The sequence below is a fragment of the Lissotriton vulgaris genome, chromosome 12, assembly GCF_964263255.1.
Source record: "Lissotriton vulgaris chromosome 12, aLisVul1.2, whole genome shotgun sequence".
NCBI lineage: Eukaryota > Metazoa > Chordata > Amphibia > Caudata > Salamandridae > Lissotriton > Lissotriton vulgaris.
The window spans coordinates 301,068,471-301,088,902 of record NC_141700.1 but is presented as its reverse complement, the minus strand read 5'-3'; the positions used below and the strand labels follow the sequence as shown (position 1 = coordinate 301,088,902).

At 38.0% G+C, this 20,432-nt stretch overlaps 1 protein-coding gene across 1 annotated transcript in view; it reads left to right on the top strand.

Moving 5' to 3' along the window:
• The window catches only part of DYNLRB2 (dynein light chain roadblock-type 2), a 106,571-nt gene that overhangs the window by 75,383 nt on the left and 10,756 nt on the right, over positions 1 to 20,432 (top strand). The window contains exon 3 of the mRNA XM_086945096.1: positions 17,971 to 18,138. Coding sequence (XP_086801222.1) covers positions 17,971 to 18,138 — 168 coding nt within the window. The remainder of the gene's footprint in view (positions 1 to 17,970; positions 18,139 to 20,432) is intronic.

Here is a 20,432-nt window from a genome sequence, read left to right as displayed (position 1 = left end):
AAAGTGTTGGTCTCACATAAAACCAGCCGCGCTGAAGAGAAATCATCTTTTTACAATACATAGGGCATATTGGACCCCTAAAAATTTATCTAAATTCAAAGGTGGCACCGTCAAAGCTTGCCCAAAATGCGGACTGGAAAGGGCAAACGATCTACATATGTTTATAGACTGCCCCATGATAGACACCTTCTGGATAGAAGTGGGTAAGATGATATCATTGGCTCTGGGAAAACAAGTAAATGTAAGTATAGCTCTTATTATTTTTGGGATTGACTTGAATAACGAATTGGTTAAGTTAACTAAAAACCAAGAAAGCCTATTGTTTGTACTGATACTTCTGGCTAGACGTCAAATTTGTATAAATTGGATTAAACCAACACCGCCTCAGCACGGGGATTGGCTAAACTCAGTAATAAAAACTAATAGCAATGACAGACAAGGGAAACCGGGTAAAAAGTTAAATTTTTGGGAAATCTGGGAAAACTTTTATAATTTGGAGTAGGACTCTTAATGAGCGAATGTGGTCTCGAAAAACAAAGTCCTATGATTAAAGCGGAGACAATAATTCAGACTGGAATCATTCCCGTCGAGTAGCCAGGAAGGCTAGCTCATTCTCATGTAACCAGAATTATTGATTATGGTGAAGGTCACAGGAGCTCCCAAATCCTAAAAACAACGGATGTGAGAAACACCCCTCCTCAGATAGACTAATAAGGGGTCGTGAAGGTATAAAATGTTTGGATGGAATGGGTTCCCGAGTAAAACCTTAAACATATATGTCGCAAAATGAGGACTAAAAAAAAAAAAAAAAAAAGACAATGGATGTTGTATCCTTATATACAACAATAGGGAATGACTTTGGCATAGAGGCATGCAGCTTCTTCTTACAGGAAAGAAACATTGAGTACCAAGATAATAACAATATGCTAAGACAGATGATTGAGATCTGCCTGAAAAAAAAAATGTTCCTTTTCGGAGAAGAGGTGTACCGGCAACGCAATGGCACAGCGATGGGCTTTTCCTTTAGTCCAAACTACGCCTGCTTGACCATGGGATATTGGGAAAAGGAGGTGGCGTGGAGAGCTAAAAATGATGAATTCCTGAATAAGATCATCACATGGAAAAGATTTATAGATGATCTTTTCATCATATGGGATGGCACGGAAGAAGAGTTTCGAGAGTACTTTTAAATTTTAAACAACAGCACCACCCAACTCAAATTCACGTATGAAACAAGCAAAGATCGTGTAGTATTTCTGGACACAGAAATCTACATCAGAGACAATCAAATCCACACCACCCTGCATCGCAAGAGTACTGCCACTAACTCGACACTGGAAGCAACTAGTTTTCATCAAGAATCCTTGAAAGCAAGTATCCCTTTCGGGGAATTCCTCAGAATAAGACGAATGTGTAGTGAGGAAGAAGAGTGGAAAAAACATGGCCAACACACAGCGGACTGATTTAAAAAGAGGAAATACAACAACAAAATAGTTCTGAAAAGTTGGGACAAAGCCAATCAAAAGTCAAGAGAGGAATGCCTAATGCCAAAACAAAGAAACAACTTAGTGGAGAAGGAACCAATACGTTTAATGATGGACTTTTCAGTAGAAAGTAAACAAGTCATGAATATACTGAGAAAAAATTGGAAAATCCTCCAGCTGGACAGCACAGTCAAAGAAGTGGTGGGCAAACATCCTGTGGTAACATATCGAAGGTCAAGGAACCTGAAGGACCATCTAATCCACAGCCATTTCAAACCCAAGAAGAAGGAGGGTGATTGGCTGAAAACAAAGGGATTTGTGAAATGCCACATGTGCAAGGTGTGCCTGATAGCTAAACCAACTAAAGTGTTCAAATTGAAAAATGAAAAATCCTGGGAAATCAGACAACTAATAACGTGCAAAACACAATATGTTGTATACATAGTAGAATGCCCATGCCCACTGCAGTACGTGGGCAGTACGATCTGTGAGTTAAAAAACAAACGGATTTTGGAACACGTGAGGGCAACGGTGCACAAAGACCGAGCCAATGCTGTCGCGAAGCACATGGAACAATACCATCAAGGGGACTGGAAACAACTCAAATTCTATGGAATAGATACAGTCCCACAAATGAAAAGAGGTGGGGACAGAGAAAGAGAACTTCGCCGGAAAGAATCGAGATACATAATCAAACTAAGGACAATGCACCCGTATGGCCTCAACCAATCGGAAGAACTTTACATACACCTTTGAGGAAGAAAGGATCTTTGAAGTAGTTCACTCCGTCAAGAAACTTCAACAGAAATGTAAACTTCAAACAAAAAATCTTAACAAACACATAAAAAAGAAGAAAATGGTTAAGGACAAAGAAAGGGAAATTGGTCCAACAAAGAAAGAAAGTAAAATCTCAAGGAAAAAGGAAACAGAACAACAAAACAAGAAAACAGAAGAAGAAAAAACGGAAGTGGGTAATAATATCAGTTTACGAATGAATTACAAGGATAAGAAGGATGAATCAAAGTAAGAACAAAAATAACACCTCCCACTAAAGGGAAAAGATAAGCTGAAAACAAATAACAAAAAACAAAAAACACTAACATTCAAAATTGAAAAATTGACGTGAAACTGAAAAAGTGAAATTGAGAACTGTTGGACAATAACATAACCATGTTGAAAACAAGCAAAGTTTACCAAAAAATAAAGGAACAATGTTTAAAGACAAAGACCTACATTTTTAAATTAAAACTACAACCTCCAGAATGCTTAGAGACAATGTGCACACCAAACAGGAAATGCTACAATGTAGCTTTAAAAGAACTGACTTCCTTATGATCAGGTGATCGTGAGCAAGGGAAAGGTGCTCCCGAAACGCGTTGATCAGTGTCTGTCTTTTTCTGCATTAATGCTATCTGAAGGCTTAAAAATCAAAGAAAAATGGTAAAACATCTTAAATACGTGAGCTTGTCCCGTTAATCTTCCTGTCAAGGAGGTTTGTGTACAAATTGGAAGCGGCGTGGTTCTGCAGCAGGGACTACGAACCGAACGCTGAGCGCTGCAGTTCCCGGACACGGAGAACCAAAGGAAGATATATATATATATATATATTATATATATTATATATATATATATATATTACCTACTGGCGGTCGCCAGTAGGTAGTTATAGTTAGGATTGTTTTCCATAGGAAATCCTCAACATTCTATTTGGAATAACTTTGCCCTGGTGGATGAGTCTTTGCGAATTTCTCAAAGAAGATGGCTAGGTTCGCTGCACTCCTTCCCTGAAAGTTTGGGGGGGATTGGTCAAGTGGGGGCTAAGATATAAGGGGGGTCCCAAAACGTGTTTTCTCAATGTTATTTTCCATAGGACCTTTAGACTCGGCTACAGTTCGAACGGGTGAATAAATTTATAAGAAACTTGCCAAAACTGTAGAGTCTTGTTCGCAGATTACGCTTTTTTTGGAATGGTGTAAATCCGTTCAGTAGTTGTTGAGAAAATTAAAGTTAAAGTCAATTATATATCTATAGGCGCGCACACGTGCGCGCACCCAAGCAGTATTTTTTTTTTGGCTGCGTGACGTCTGTTAACGTTCGATTCGAAGGAAATCAGGAAGTTTTGTCCGCCATTTTGTCACTGCGAGTAAATATATTGTTCATTTCAAAGCGTTGAAACATGGAAAGGGGAGAAGGTAGAGATTGTCTTCCTGCGTAGGTTTTCTCAGGGTGTGCAGTAAGGCCCTTAAACGCGAAAAGATATAATTTTTCTCCGAAAAAAAATACGGGGTGCGCGCACCCGGTCGCGCACACCTATTTACAAGAGTGTGAAAATGGAGGTAAATCAGAAGTTTGAGTGCTTAGATATAAGGTGGCTCTGAAAAGAGCCCTTGTGTTAATTGAGTGTTTTCTGCATTTATAAGTAAGTACCGATGCAGAGCCTGATGTTGCAGAGGAAGATTCTGTTTCCCTCATTCGTGAAATGAACACCGTCTCTCCTATAGACGTCTTGCATGTGGTAGCGCAAGTTGTTGTGGTAAATAGAACCCATGCTATAATCTCTGAGGAACGCAGAAACAGATTTATTTACATGTCTCCTTGCTTTCTCAAATTGTGCACAATGGTGATTGGACCAATTCCATTTCTGTCTTTGGCATATATTGGAATATACCAAGGCAGATAGAGGAAAAAGTGTCATCAATTGTCGAAAGGTGTCTTTTAGAAGCATTTCCAGACCTACCCCAGTGATTGTGCCTAGATCGTTCCCACCACAGTGCACAATTATAAGATCTGGTTCTGGGAGATGCATAAAAGTTTTCACCAATGGAATTAATTGGTGACATTTCAATCCTCTTTTGGAAATCCATGTTATGTGTACATTTGGTAAGCTGAGGTTGCAAATTCGTCTGCTTACTGCATATTTTTCACTCCAGTGAATATAACTGTGTCCTATTAGCCAGACCTTCATTTTCAAGGGATTTGTAGTCGTCCTCCGATCGGTTCTGGAAGTGGAATGGTAGTTAGAAGTTGAAATTTTAAATAAAGAAAAAGGAAGAGGCTGGGTGTGGTTAAAAAAATAAAAATGATTGGTTGATTGTAACAAGTGGAGAGTGAACAGGTCAATGTTTATGTTAAACGAAAAGTACTATTGGGTGTGAAAAAACAAGACATGTAACAGAGTTGTGGATTGGCAGGTGTTTCTGGAGGGAAAATAGTCTTCTTAGTTAGCTGTAGAACGTTGAGAGATGAACTTTTGACCTGTGCCTTCAGCAAGGTGCAGAATGAGGTGTAACCATGGAAACAGCCGGAGATGGCAGTTGGTGATGGGTTCACTCTTTGGTGCCTCTGCATCTGAGTCTGTTCTCTGGTGGCTGGCGGACAACTGTTTGTTATTGTGGAGATGAAAGGGTGATAAGGAGAGAAATACGACATAGCGTCTGGCCTGTAGAAGCGTGGGAGCAGTGATTAACTCTGAGTAAAGCGGAACTGTGTCGGTGCTTAGTAACAGTAAAAAAAAAAATGTTAACAGTGGTATAACTGTCTTTACGGTGCGCGACCTACTAAGAAAGAGTTCACGGGCCGTAATTGGCTTGCAGGTTCTAGTATCAGTAAGTGAGGTCGAGAAAAGAAAACATTCAGGACTTTATTTATGAAGGCCTTGCGCCACCGGTGCGTTACTTTTTCCCATTTTAAAAAATGAGGCACTGGCGGCTGAAGGTCTTCATAAATAAGGTCCTCAGTGACTACAGTTAAGGTTATGTGGAACCCATGAATAGTTTTTCAATATGAAATCATTCAGTTGAGATTATGGATTAAAAGAGAAACCGTGAAAATTTGAAATGTTTATTTAGAAATGTACTGTTTTAAAGGCAATCATTATGTAATATGAGTACAGAAATTGCAAAAAACACAGTAATTGGTATTGTCAGTAGTACATGGAATACAAACGCTATAGTTGAAGAAAAATGAATATAGTTGGAAAAAAACATTGTACACTCTTATAAGGAAGTATACTATATTTTAATAAATGGAAGAATGTTTCTGGCCTTTCAGTTTAGGAGCGATATATGAAAATGCAAGTGGTTATACATCATTACTTTATGAATCAGCTGTCAAACAACACGAAATCATAATGTCCACTGTTAGTAAAGCAAATAGGTCTGTTCTTCAAAAGAAAATATGGAAAAGAACGTGAAGAATATAGAAAACCAAAAGGAAATGAGGACGTCAATGGCTTGTTTGAGAGTTATTGAAGCATTGTTTAGGCAAAATAGGTAGTTTCTGCTTGTAACAGGAAATCAGTTTTATCATTTGAAAGTATGTCAGCTATCCAATGGAAAAGAGTAAAGCAGTACTGATGATCTGTTATAATCGGAGCCTCTTTTACCATCAGAGGGCAGCTCGGTGGGTTTTCGATGTAGCTCGCTGTTAGGAAAGAGTTAAGCGTCCATTGTGTAGGCAAAGTATGCAGCAAGTGCCTCTAACATGAAATCATTGTTATCATCTGAAAACATGTCAGCCATCCAATTGAGAAGATGAAAGGAGCATTCATGATCTGTCATTATTGGAGTGTCTTTTACCATCATAGGGCAGCTCGGTGGGTTTTCGATGTAGCTCTCTGTTAAGAAATCTTGCGCCGCTGCGAATATATTCCAATGACCCAGAACTCCTTGTATCGCTGCAAAGGCCATAAACCCTCCGTTGTAACAAAGCTGTTCATGATCAAGTAACGGATTCATGAGGTGATTGTAATTCGGTTCAGGAGGTACCAAATTGCAGAGACATAAATCCAGGGCCCACGTGAAATCACAGCTCAGGCAATGAAATACAGGCTGCACACAGGTGAAATGCGATTATCGAAATGATAATCGATATGAAGTATTCAAAGTCGAGAGTGGTAAGATGCCGTAGTAGTCAAGCATCCTCTGGCGAAATAGTTCTAAGTGGCCCGGCTCGTTTGCGAAGGCAGGAGGGACATCCATTTTGAATTTCCCAAGATGGTACAGGAAACGGCGCAGCACCGCTGGTTGTATAGCAACTCCACAGAATTATGTCGCCGGCTATGCAGTGGAGAGGAGCAGAATGACTTGATACATTTTCTAGGAGTCTAGTCACTTATATATTGCTTAGTGGTTATTAAAAAAGTAGCTTTTTTTGAACTGGAGGATGCGTTAAAAAATAAGGGAGTGATTTGAGGGAGTTGTAAAGCAAGGTCAATTTTTTTTTACATCAATGCTGTTTTCTGTGAATGTTAGCTTGGTGAAAGATATGTGTGTGAGCTGATGCAACGTTCAGTTTTAAATGTGACAATGGCGCTCTTGTTCATGTCTTCCGATTCAAGGTCGGTATTCGCTGCCAAATACAAAGATTAAGAAACGCATGCGTGGGGTACATAGTGTGCATTCTTAAAGGAAAGTAAATGAAGGGTTATTTTTACCGCGTTAGCATTGTCGTTTAAAAAGTTATAGTGATTTCTATTGTATGTGAAGAAAGTGTCACTGATGAAGACTGAAAATAAATCCTTATAAATGATACGGACTGGTGTATTTTAGAAAAGGTTTGTAACATTACATGAATTGTGGAAAAAAAATAATGTAATTGAAAGTGTATGGTTTGAAAATGAAAAGTAGAGGTTTATAGTTCGTTTTGAAAGCAGTTCTAGAGGGTCAGAAGAAAGTGTATGGTTTGAAAATGAAAAGTAGAGGTTTATAGTTCACGTTTTGAAAGCAGTTCTAGAGGGTCAGATGCATGATAGATTTATTAAAAATAGAACATGTTTTTAAATAGTATTTTGGAAAAAATATGTGTCTTTATGTACTATTTACATTATGTGCCTGTTGCGTATTCTTTGAGTTTTAGTAATCCTGTGTCTTATAAGTTTTCTAGGGGCGGTTTGAGGTTCATGGTGGGTTTGGGCAGGGAGGGTAGGTTGGGGGTTTGGCTGGGGTGGAGTGCGGAGTTTAGTGAAAAGTGAGGGGGGCGGGGAGTTACGGTGTTTGGTAATGGAGCAGAGTCAGAGGACGCCACATTTGTGTTATGGGCTGCCACGGAAATATGTATTTATTCTCAGAGGTTTATTATATTAAGGATATATATTAGCATGGTGGCTCTTGTCGTTTTGTTGTTTTGTGTATGTTTATAATGCTGGCTCTGTAGTTTTTGTTTATGGACCTTATTGCGACACACAGGGGATCTACGTTGCACAGTTGGAGATCAGAGACTTAGGAAATAAAACTTTATAATTGTAAGGGCTGTAAGCGATAGAAATCGCCCGTTCTCGGTGTAAAAAATATCACCGCTATTGGTGGTATTTTCTACGGTGTTAGTACTCGAAGGAGACTAGTAACATATATGTGTAATAAAATTATGTAATAGGCTCAGCATTTTACATTATCTTGGAAAACAAAAGTTGATTTTACATAGCAATAAGTCTCTTATAATTAAGGGACGGAGTGTATATAGTGCTATTTAGTACTCTGCTATGTGATTGATGTCGAATATTTCATAAGAGGAGGCTTTAAAAGATTTACGATAAACTGGTTTTCTAGGGAAGTGGGTGGAGTGTTCCGTGTAAATTGCAGAATAGAAACTAGTAAGAACCAATTGGAAGTGTTGTTTTAAAGTCACATGACTGCACATGCGTGTCTCGACGCGATAGGTGGGTGCGCGCACCCGGTCGCGCACTATAAGAAAGCGGCGAGAAAATATCAGCTAATATGCTCTTCAAGCTTGTTTTGGTACAAAGAGTTAGTTCTGAAAAGATCTTTTTTATTTTTTTTTTTTTTTTTGGAAACAAGTGTTATGATGCTTTTTATTTCTTAAAGTTGCGAAGACATTTTTCAGTATGTCATACTATACAAATAAAGTGAAGAAATTTAACTTTTCTTGGAGCATTTATGACTCTCAATTATTTGTTTAATTAGAGTAAAGCTTTGCTCTCCGTATACAAGAAGTTCTCCACAGTTTGTGCATTTCATGTGCACGTTCGCCAGATATGGTCTCAAGTCCATCTCAGCACTCGATGGAGATACAGGTCGTCCACCGGAAGATGTGTTGATTACTTCTGATGGTAATAGCGTGGCCTCCGTTTTTCTTGTGAAAGGTGGTCGCTCATTTTCATCAGATTCGGAAGATGAATGCGGAACGGTAGCCATTGTATCGAAGTCTTCGAGAAGATGTTCGACGTTGTTGTCTCTTGAGAGTAGAAAAGAAAGTGATGGTAGTGGGTGGAGTGCTGCGTGTAAATTGCAGAATAGAAACTACCAAGAACCAATTAGAAGTGTTGTTTAGAAGTCACATGACTTCACATGGGAGTGTCAGGTCCTGTACGCGATAGAAGGGTGCGCACACCCGGTCTTGCACTAAAATAAAGCGGCGAAAAAACATCTTATAATATGCTCTTCGAGCATGTTTTGGTGGAAAGAGTTAGTTCTGAAAAGAACTTTTTTTTTTTTTTTTTTTTTTTGGAAACAAGTGTTTTGATGCATTTGATTTCTTAAAGTTGCTATGATATTTTTCAGTATGTCATACTATCCACATAAAGTGAAGAAATGTAACTTTTCTTGCAGCATTCATGACTCTCAATTTTGTGTTTAATTAGAGTAAAGCTTTGCTCTCCGTATACAAGAAGTTCTCCACAGTTGTTGCATTTTATGTGCACCTTCGCCAGACATGGTTTCAAGTCCATTTTAGCACTCGATGGAGATACAGGTCGTCCTCCGGAAGATGTGCTCATTACTTCTGATGGTAATAGCGTGGCCTCCGTTTTTCTTGTCAAAGGTGGTCGCTCATTTTCATCAGATTCGGAAGATGAATGCGGAACGGTAGCCATTGTACCGAAGTCTTCGGGAAGATGTTCGACGTTGTTGTCTCTTGAGAGTAGAAAAGAAAGTGATGGAAGTGGGTGGAGTGCTGCGTGTAAATTCCAGAATAGAAACTACCAAGAACCAATTGGAAGTGTTGTTTTGAAGTCACATGACTTCATATGCAAGTGTCAGGTCCTGTACGCGATAGGAGGGTGCGCGCACCCGGTCTCGCACTAAAATAAAGCGGCGAAAAAATATCTCATAATATGCTCTTGGAGCACGTTTTGGTAGAAAGAGTTAGTTCTGAAAAGAACTTTTTTTTTTTTTTTTGGGGGGGGGGGAAAGAAGTGTTATAATGCTTTCGATTTCTTAAAGTTGCTACTACATTTTTCAGTATGTAATAGTTTGAAAATGAAGTGAAGAAATTTATCTTTTCTTGGGGCATTTGTGACTGTCAATTTTGAGTGTAATAAGAACGAGGCTCTGCTCTCCATATAAAAGAATTTCTCCACACTTGTTGCATTTCATATGCACCTTCGCAAGATATGGTCTCAAGTCCATTTCAGCACTCAATGGAGATACAGGTCGTACACCAGAAGATGTGCTGGCCACCTCTGATGGTAATAGCGTGGCCAGGGCTCTTGTTGATGCTTTTGCATAATGCTCAGGATGCCTTTGTTTAACATGCCGCTGCATGGTGTGTGCAGAAAAGGAATATTTTTTATTTGGATTTCCCCTTGAGAGCTCCGAATTGCATATCGTGCAGGTTACTTTTGGCGCATTCACTTTCTTTTGATCTTCAGGATAAGTGAAAAATTGCCAAATGAAAGATTCTTTTTTTCTTCTTAACGGTGGTCGCTCATTTCCTTCAGATTCGGAAGCTGAATCTGGTAGGGAAGCCATTTCAGCAAAGACTTCCGGAAGATGCTCGACGTTGTTGTCTCTTGAGAGTAGAAAAGATTGTGAGGAAAGTGGGTGGAGTGCTTCGTGTATATTCCAGAACAGAAACTACTAATAACCAATTGGAAGTTTTGTTTTCAAGTCACGTGACTTTACATGCGCTTCTCAGGACGTGTAGGCGGTGACACTATGTAGTTACGAACGTGATTACATACTTAGGAACTAGCATTCAAAAAAACCATGAAATTCACTGAAAAAACCATAGGTTTTACACACGTTATAGTTAGGAAGTAGCATTTGAAAAACCTATGAAATTCACTGAAAAAACCATAGGTTTGACACCAGTTATAGTTAGCTGGAAATTTTACTGACATAAAACCAATGAAATTCCACGTTATAGTTAGTTGGACTCACTATAACTTGCGCGTGTAACGCACTGCTGATGACATTACATATTACATCACTCATGACATGGTCAGTGACATCACTTATGACACCATCCAGTGAATGTGTGTCTTTCTAAAAAATAAATATGTTTTATATATGTATATGTAAAGGTCGAGGAAAGAATAAATGTTTAAATTATTGTCTTAATGAATGTTTTTTTCAAAAAGAAGTGATTGGATAACTGGCTTATTAAGTGTACCTTAGTGAATACATATATTAGCGAGTAATGTTTAAATATTTAAATATATGTATCAGTGTTTCACTTTGTGAATAACTGGCTGCATGGGTTGATGAGTACCTACATGTGTAGGTATTTGGGTTCTTAGATGTTTTTTTAGTATCAGTATGAGTGTTTCTATGGTTTCATGGGGGTATTACTAATCACATAGATGCATGAATGACTAACTCTCTCTTTGTATGTGTTTAGAAGACACCATATGTGCAGGACTGTATGGGTGGTTGAGTGTGTATAGTTTTATATGCAAATAAATGGATGTTCAATAGTTTATTTGCATGTGTGAATATGTGTGTGAGTATCTTTTGGATGATTGTCGGTGTGTAACAGGATGTATAGGTGTATCACTACATATGATGAGTGAGTATATGTATGAGTGACTATATAGAACTGTTGGTGAATGAGAGAATGTGTATATAGATGGTGGAATTACTGAATTGGTTGTTGTAACTGGTATGGGTATCTCCATTTTTTTGAAAATGTTAATTTCTATTTTCCAATATGTGTTTTAAGGGTTACATTACACTTAAAGGAGGTCTGTCATCAGTGATGTCATAAGTGATGTCACTGACCATGTCATGAGTGATGTAATATGTAATGTCATCAGCAGTCCATTACACGCGCAAGTTATAGTGAGTCCAACTAACTATAACGTGGAATTTCATTGGTTTTATGTCAGTAAAATTTCCAGCTAACTATAACTGGTGTCAAACCTATGGTTTTTTCAGTGAATATATATATATATATATATATATGTCTTACTTCGCCACTCACACTCTTTTGGAACAGGAATAGATGAATGCGAACCCAGATTCTGGTGCAATAAACAATTTATTTTGTGCTCTGCACCACCGCCATACCGCGTTTCGGCCTTCAGGAGGCCTTGATCACATGACGCACATGTGGAGTGCCTTCACATTTTTGAAGTGACAGTGCTCAAACTCGTAACCTACAAATGTCGTTGTCATAGACATGGAAGAATAGTTCTCATAGTCTCAACTGTATTTCACATTGATACTTGAATGCTTATTATAACTGTAATTGTTATTTTTAGCAACAACGGTATAAATAATTATAAATATATAAATAAATATTTAGAATAGGCAATAGATGATTAAAATTCAAAATGCAAATGAGAGTTAAGAAAACGATGCTGAGTAAAATACATATAAAAAAATCGATCTAGTGCAAACTTTTCATATGTAAAAACAACCCAGTTTTATATCCTTTAGTAAAACTCTTATGCCCATGTCAACCGCCACACTGTTTCCTAATTTGAGCGGGTTGCTAATTGAAGCGTATACAGCAGTTAGACAATTCTACCCCAGTGGGCCAAGACTGTGGCTACCCATAACTAGAAAAAGTGCTAGTGCTAACAAAATATTGTGCCACCTACGGAACCACCAACTTGTTCATAAAGTGCAATAGTGCAAACAGTACATTAGTGAAGATTTAAGAAAATGCAGAGGCAGTGGTAAAAGCAAATTCATGAATGTATGTAACTGAGCTTTCAAAGGCAGGTAAAGAAATCTTCACTGGAATTGAGGCCATGTGGCGTTTTACAATCAAACTTCAGTATATATCTAGTCTCAAGTTTCCTTAGAAGAGCTTCCCGGTTGCCTCCCCGCCGTAGAGGGGGGACTGTATCCACCACAACATTTTTAAGGTTGCTCACATTGTTGCCTTGGGACTCCTTAAAATGTCTTGCAACCGGTAATGTCACGTTACTATTGCTGATGGCCCTAATGTGCTGGAGTATCCTCTTGTGGACCGGCAGCTTCGTACTTCCTACGTACCGCAAGCCACAGGGACACTTGCAGGTCTATTTTTTGTTGATGGGCACCATCTCTGTCTTAAACGGTGTAGCATACGCAGATTTACTGACCCCATGTTTACAGACCTTACATGTTGCACATCTGAAAGACCCTTTGCTCGAATCTAGCCAGGACTTGTTGGTTCTTACTTCCGGGCTGCTCTTGACTAATGAGTTGTTCATTGAGCTGGCCTTTCTGAAAGTAATGTTTGGTGTTCTGGTCAGTTTGGCCCCTAAAGCTGGATCATTCTTTACCACGACCCAGTTCTTGTTAACTGTCTTGCGCAACTTTCTGTGTTGGTTACTATATGTCAGGATCAATCTGGATGGTTGTTCTGACTGTGTTTGATACTGGATTTTGGTATTCAATCTTCAAACCAGAGCCTGAGATCTGGCCATTATGTTCGTTTTTTCAATTGCTTTATCGATCTCAATCTGAGAATAGCCCCTTGCCAGGAACCTATCGGGGCTCTCTCTTTTACACAGTCTTCATCTAAGCTGCATATCTTCCAAATTCGCTGCATTTCCCCAAAAGGAATGATGCGAATCAGATGTTGGGGATGCTGGCTGGTGGCAGGTAACAAAGTATTTCCTGCAGTTCATTTTCTGTGTAACCCGATTTTTAGCCTGTCCTGTACAGCTATGATTTCTACATCTAAAAAACAGACTTCTTACTTAACTGGGCTGTGAATTGCAAGTTGAGTTTGTTATTGTTGATTTGTTTAATAAAATGGAGGGCACTATCCTCCGTGCCTCTCCAAATTAAAAGCAAATCATCAATATACCTGTACCATCGTACAACATGATTGGACAATGTTTCACCAAAAGTCAATCTAAGGACTTGTTCCTCCCATAGTCCCATATGCAAACATACATAGCTAGGGGAGAAACAAGCCCCCATAGCTACGCCTCTCACTTGTTGGAACACCTGGTTCTGAAATAAAAAAAAGGTTTCTCCAAACAGGTTGAAATCATAGTGAGCAACATTTTGTTATGCAAAAAGAAACACATAGGTCTTGTACTCAGGTAGTGCTCTATTGCCTTAACTCCGTCTTTGTGATGTATACCAGTACCTCTAATAAAAGAGAGAGGGACCCCAAGACCAAAGGGATAGGGTTCCACAATTGACACAAGTCAAGAAATTAATTCCCTTTGGGCGAATTAACATCAATACAAGGGTACTTACAAACAATAGACTCACTAATACATAAGCGTAACAAGGAAGCAATGATAAAAATGAAAAATTCAAAACACGTGAAAACACTATAGTAAAATTAAATCTTAGTACAATTTATTCACATACATTATATTGATTAAAAATTGGGAAACATACACAGGACGGAACAATAATACATAAAAAACATTCCAGTAAAAAAGGAGCTACAGGAAAAAGGACTGAACTCAAATAACACAATTATTTTGAATTTTCCTTGATTTCTTAATCCACAATCACTCCTTGAGCATCGACGCGTTTCGGCGGTATGAACAAAATATGACCGCCTTCATCAGGGTATATGTATACCTGTTTCCCAATATTTCTGTAAATTTAAATAAGATTGGTCTAAGTTATAATTGATAGACACAACAAATCATATTTAACAAAACATATTTTAAAAACATAATGTAACTATCCTACTCTATCTTTGAACACACATAATAACATTGCTTCCAACATTACACAAACACAATACATTATAAACAAAACATTGAACAATTGCATATGATTTAAATAACAAACAGGTCTACATAATAGGCAGTACCTTTCAATTCCTCAATTATGTAACCCTTCTTAGCAAATTTACCCACACCAGCTAGGAACATATAGCCAGAGGCAAAGAGTTATCAAAAGGAGATGTGCACAGAAGACTAATCCTTAACGCTAAGGTGGCAATAATAAGGAGCATGATACATCACCTACCTCGGGCATAAAATAAATATTTCAGTGCGTCATAAGGGGTATACTTCCTCCTTATCCTTTGCTTGAGATATTCGTCCATTAACATGTATAGCCACATTGTGGCTTATTTCATCCACTATCGTTTTTTGCATATTTGCTACCTGCCAGATAGTCTTATGGAGTAGAGTAACTGGATTGTGTAACAACTAAACTAGATATCTATTCATGTTATATTTAGGAATACTATACATACTAAGAGGATATTTCGCTGGACGAATATCTCAAGCAAAGGATAAGGAGGAAGTATACCCCTTATGACGCACTGAAATATTTATTTTATGCCCGAGGTAGGTGATGTATCATGCTCTTCTGTGCACATCTCCTTTTGATAACTCTTTGCCTCTGGCTATATGTTCCTAGCTGGTGTGAGTAAATTTGCTAAGAAGGGTTACATAATTGAGGAATTGAAAGGTACTGCCTATTATGTAGACCTGTTTGTTATTTAAACCATATGCAATTGTTCAATGTTTTGTTTATAATGTATTGTGTTTGTGTAATGTTGGAAGCAATGTTATTATGTGTGTTCAAAGATAGAGTAGGATACTTACATTATGTTTTTAAAATATGTTTTGTTAAATATGATTTGTTGTGTCTATCAATTATAACTTAGACCAATCTTATTTAAATTTACAGAAATATTGGGAAACAGGTATACATATACCCTGATGAAGGCGGTCATATTTTGTTCATACCGCCGAAACGCGTCGATGCTCAAGGAGTAATTGTGGATTAAGAAATCAAGGAAAATTCAAAATAATTGTGTTATTTGAGTTTAGTTCTTTTTCCTGTAGCTCCTTTTTTACTGGAATGTTTTTTATGTATTATTGTTCCGTCCTGTGTATGTTTCCCAATTTTTAATCAATATAATGTATGTTAATAAATTGTACTGAGATTTAATTTTACTATAGTGTTTTCACGTGTTTTGAATTTTTCATTTTTATCATTGCTTCCTTGTTACGCTTATGTATTAGTGAGTCTATTGTTTGTAAGTACCCTTGTATTGATGTTAATTCGCCCAAAGGGAATTAATTTCTTGACTGATGTATACCAGTATACAGGGAAGAGACATCAAGCAAAATAAGTATACATTCTGAGTTGCACTTGACATCACTCATAACAAGTCCCCTATATCCTGAATAAAAGACAGAAGTTTTTTCACCTGCTCCTGATGAAAGATGTCCACATATCTCGAGGCATTTTCCATTATGCTGTGGCAGGCAGATATGATAGGCCTTCATGGTGGCTTAGACATATCCTTATGTATTTTCGGTATGAAATATATTACAGGCATGACATCATGGTCATTCTTTAAGAACTTAAACTCATCATTGGTTAGCAACCCTGGGCTCTTCCATGCCAGGAGTTTTGTGTAAAAATTGTTCCACGAGTTCTTAACTATTTGTATTGTACTCCTCCTGTAACAATCTGTATCATTGAGCTGTTTCAGTACCTCTTCCATGTATAGGTCCCCCGACCACAAAACCACCTTGCCATCCTTATGAGAAGGGGCGAACAATTGCATCATCATCTGTTTGTAATTTTTTCATAAGTTGGAAATATTCGTTATCCTGTCTGCTGTATTTTCTATGGGCGCCTGCATTTTTCAAGTATAGATTTTTCAATTCCTTATCACTGAACAGATCTATGTTATCCCGCAACATGATTGGGCAGAAAGTGGACTTGGGTTTAAACTGAGTCCTTGTAATCCCCCATATGATATCATATCTTGGCTACAGCACGGTTCTGCAGTACTATTTTCATACTGAAGCTGTTGAAGATCTTGCAGCAATTCCACATCTCCGGCTTTTAAAAGTGAAGGGCTTTGTATTTCTCTTGACTGTGCATCAATTTGTTTGCAGTTCTGAGACCCTTCAGAAGATGGTACTTACGCAGTTTTAGTTTGTGGACAAATCTGTACATGTCTATGCGTGTTTTAGCATAATCAAAGTTACATTTCGGGCTATAGGAAAGTCCCAACGCCAGTATCTGCCTTTCATTCTCACTGAGTGTTACTTTGGATAGGTTAATGACTGTTTGGAAGTCACTACTTATTCCTTGTGATTTTGCTTGTGCCTCTATCTGTTTGTTGACTTTTTGTTGGTTTGCTTGCCGGTGGTGGCTACATTTTCGTCTATCCTGGCGTTTTTGGTTGCGTTACTGTTGGTGTATGCACTTGGTGCACGTGGACGCAACGTGTGTCTTCTGTCTGTACTGGCGTAAACAGTCTACTTCCCTGGCCAGGGAGAGCTTTGAAAACCCCGACCTTTGGGATCTTACTTGTTCGTTGTCCAGTTGGCTCTCTGGTGCTGAACTGAGATCCGAGGCTGAGGTGTGTATGGGCACACTGTTGCTTGCATTGGGTTTTGCGTTGGAGGGGGTGGGGGGGGGGGGGGAGTCCACTTTTCTAGATGCCTTAACTTAATCATACTTTTTAGCGAAGGTGAATACTTGGCCATGTTCATAATCCAACTTTTCCTATTGGAATTTAAAAGCCTTGCATTTCTTTATACCTTCTTCCTCCCGTTGCAATCGAATCACCATCTCATGATATTTTTTAGTCACAGCTGTGACTTCCAATTTGTCAATATCCTCATTCACTGAATTCAAGCTTCACTAGAACTGCAGCACGGTCTGGGAGCCAACATTATCCGTAACCCCCTTGGGATTCTCCCCACTTCTAAAGATCTTGGCAGGGATCTGTGTTCTTACCATTTTGATTGCTCTGCCTTCATAGCTTTTCTAAGCGTTTATAGAGTTCCCTGGCATTGGGATTCCGTTATGTATGATATTTTCTGTTCTGTTTATTGGACATTTGTTGAGAACAGCAGCAGTACCAGAGCTACAGTGAGCTTCAAATCTGTACATTACAAATGTAGCAGTATCAATCAAAAGGAAAACTAGAAAATAAATACCAACGGAACACTAGTTTAGTGTGCATATCAACCCCAAGTGCATGTATCAAGGTAAACAAACCTTATTTCCCCTTCCCCTAATCTCGTCTCCAGTATACCCCAAAGCAGGTGCTTCAAATAGTACCTCAGCAGTCCATAATCATGGATACATCTAGGCCCCTAGTTGCATATGAAGGTGTGCGCTTCCCTTCAACTGCTCGCAACTCAACCTGACCCTGATTCAGCTGCTTCCCTCTAGCTTATTCCAACCTAAGTCCCTGTATGATATTGTGCTCCATAGATTTATGTATATAAAAAATATATATATATATACATTTTTTAATTCATGCAAATGGTCTGAGTTCAGAATGGTGTTTGCTTTACACATATTTCCTTACATTTTCAATTCGTAACGCAGCTTTTATACCGTTTAATTTTCAGGCATTCCAATCAGAACAACACTTGATAACTCTACTACAGTGCAGTATGCAGGGCTTCTCCACCAATTGTCCATTAAAGCCAGGAGCACTGTAAGAGACATTGACCCTCAAAACGACCTAACGTTTCTGAGGATAAGATCAAAGAAACACGAAATTATGGTCGCCCCAGGTAATGTTCTCACATATTTTCTTATGCGGTAACTGTCTATATTTTGTTTATATTTTGGTTTTTCCAAAGCACAAACATATTAAATTGCTTGCCTTGGAAATTCGATCTAAATATCTTGTTTTATTCCATCTGTATTCCTATATTGAATAAACCTCTTCTATCACACGAAGTACATAAGATCTACTCAACTGAAAACAAAAAGGCATCATCAAAAACAGATTCTGTAAATAATGCTCTGTTTTGGAGACTGCAATGGTGTCTTCCTATTCATGGTTTTTAGTTTATCTTAACACTTAATTCTTTTGCGTCAAACGTTGAATCAGGAAGTTTTATTTTTAGTTTTTCACCTAAATTTGATTTTAAAACGGAATGTCCAAAACTACTCTAGCATTTACAGTTATCTGATTTCTGTTAAATGTATTGCATCTAAACATAGGTGAAAGCGTCCAGTGTTAAAATATGAAATGACACCCCTGACCTAGCCTTACTGAATTAAAAATAGAGTTCAATTCATGCTTTTTGAGTTGTCCTCAGTTGGTAGCCAGCAGTTTTTCATACCATATAACACTTTTTTTCTTGGATCCAAAAAATGTCACGTAATTTGCACAATTGCTCTATCAAATTAGTATTTTTTATATCTAGTTATGGGTGAAATGAGCACTCCTGTGTTGAGAACGGATTTCCAGATAATTACGTCTTCGGTAAAGGTGAATCGTATTTCATATTTATGTTCTTCACACTTATCCCTGAGTCTTTCCAAATGTGTAAGTCCGCTAACAAACTTGATGTCTTGTTTGTCAAAACGTTGGTGCTTTTATTGACATTCAGAGGAAAAGTAGCTGCACGATTTCACGTAAATTCCACAGGCCTCTCTATTTATGTGTGTTTGTAAAGTTCAGTAGTGACAAGCAACACACATAAACTACTGTGACGTGAGATGGGAAAGCTCAGACACTCCCACACAAAAGAAGTCTGAATCAAGCTCAGATATTTTTATGAGAATAATCTTTGTTGTCCTAGGGTTGAATCTAAGTTTGATTTTGAACGTCCATTTTTTTTACAAGATTAGTACATTAAAAGGCTTTGAGCCTCATTACCGTATTTAAACATCATATTTCATGGTATAGTTGAAGGGCGATGAGTCTACATGTATATATCTAAATTAGTTTGAAGCTGTGTACTTTACCCCATGACGAATTACTTTTATAAATGGGTTAGTTGGCTGGCAATGCCGAAGGCCGATGACAAGCTTGAGAATTTGTTATGCGATTGGATTGTCAAAAATTCAAAATGTTTAATGTTTTTTTGCACTGTGAGCTTGAGCTTTATATGCAACACACCGAATCTGAAAGTCTGGCTAGTAGACAGTAGTAGGCTTAACTGCCATTTTTTGTTTTTAGGGGAACTTTTGTACAGAGTACATTGTCAATAACTGAACTTAGTTTGTCTTCACAATATTTCAGTCAATATAGTTTCTAATGAAATCACCCGTGGCTTGAAATTATTCTGTGACGAAGATAATGCCTCCACAGTCACATTCTGTATACAGTCGCCCGTAAATAATCCTTTAAAAAAGATATTTTTTTTAAAAATGCTTTTCTTTTTCTTTTTACGAAATCAAGCCTCATATATGTACTCCGTGATCGTACATATAAGTGCAACTATTCATTGTTTGCGACCATTATCGAATATCTCATATTGGACAATTAATAATAATCTTTGAAGTCTGAATTCTTCCCAGTTAATGTTTTTGCAAACCTATCTAGTGTTCTGTCTCATGTGATCAGCAACATCTGCCAAGATTCTTGTTAAATATTTGAACACCATCTGTTTCTCAAAGTCTGTCTGATCCTCACTAAGCTCTTAATTTGGAAGGGACTCAATGATTGTTGCATATTGTTTTAAATTCCTCTCTCAAGCTTTATAAGATAGCTTAAAATGTGCAGCTCTCATTAATACATTGCTAATTGAACAAATTCTATTTCACAACTGCTTTCCTTTATGCTCATACTATGAGGCTCAATTTCATACTTTGGAGGGCTGTGAGAAAGTGGCTTCTGACCCATTTTAATCCCCATAGATTATATAATTTTGGACCACGTTGTTTTTGATCTGTGCTTTGAGTGAGTCTCACTGAGTTTCTCTTAATCTAAGGTCTAACGAAGTGGTATTGAGCGCTATTCACCAGTGCCTCTCATAAGATAAGGTTCACCACTGTGAAGCAGAACAAGAGACTGTGCTGGTTACACTTGTGTACTCACTCATGGGGGCTTAGCAAGTAGCAATACTGTCAA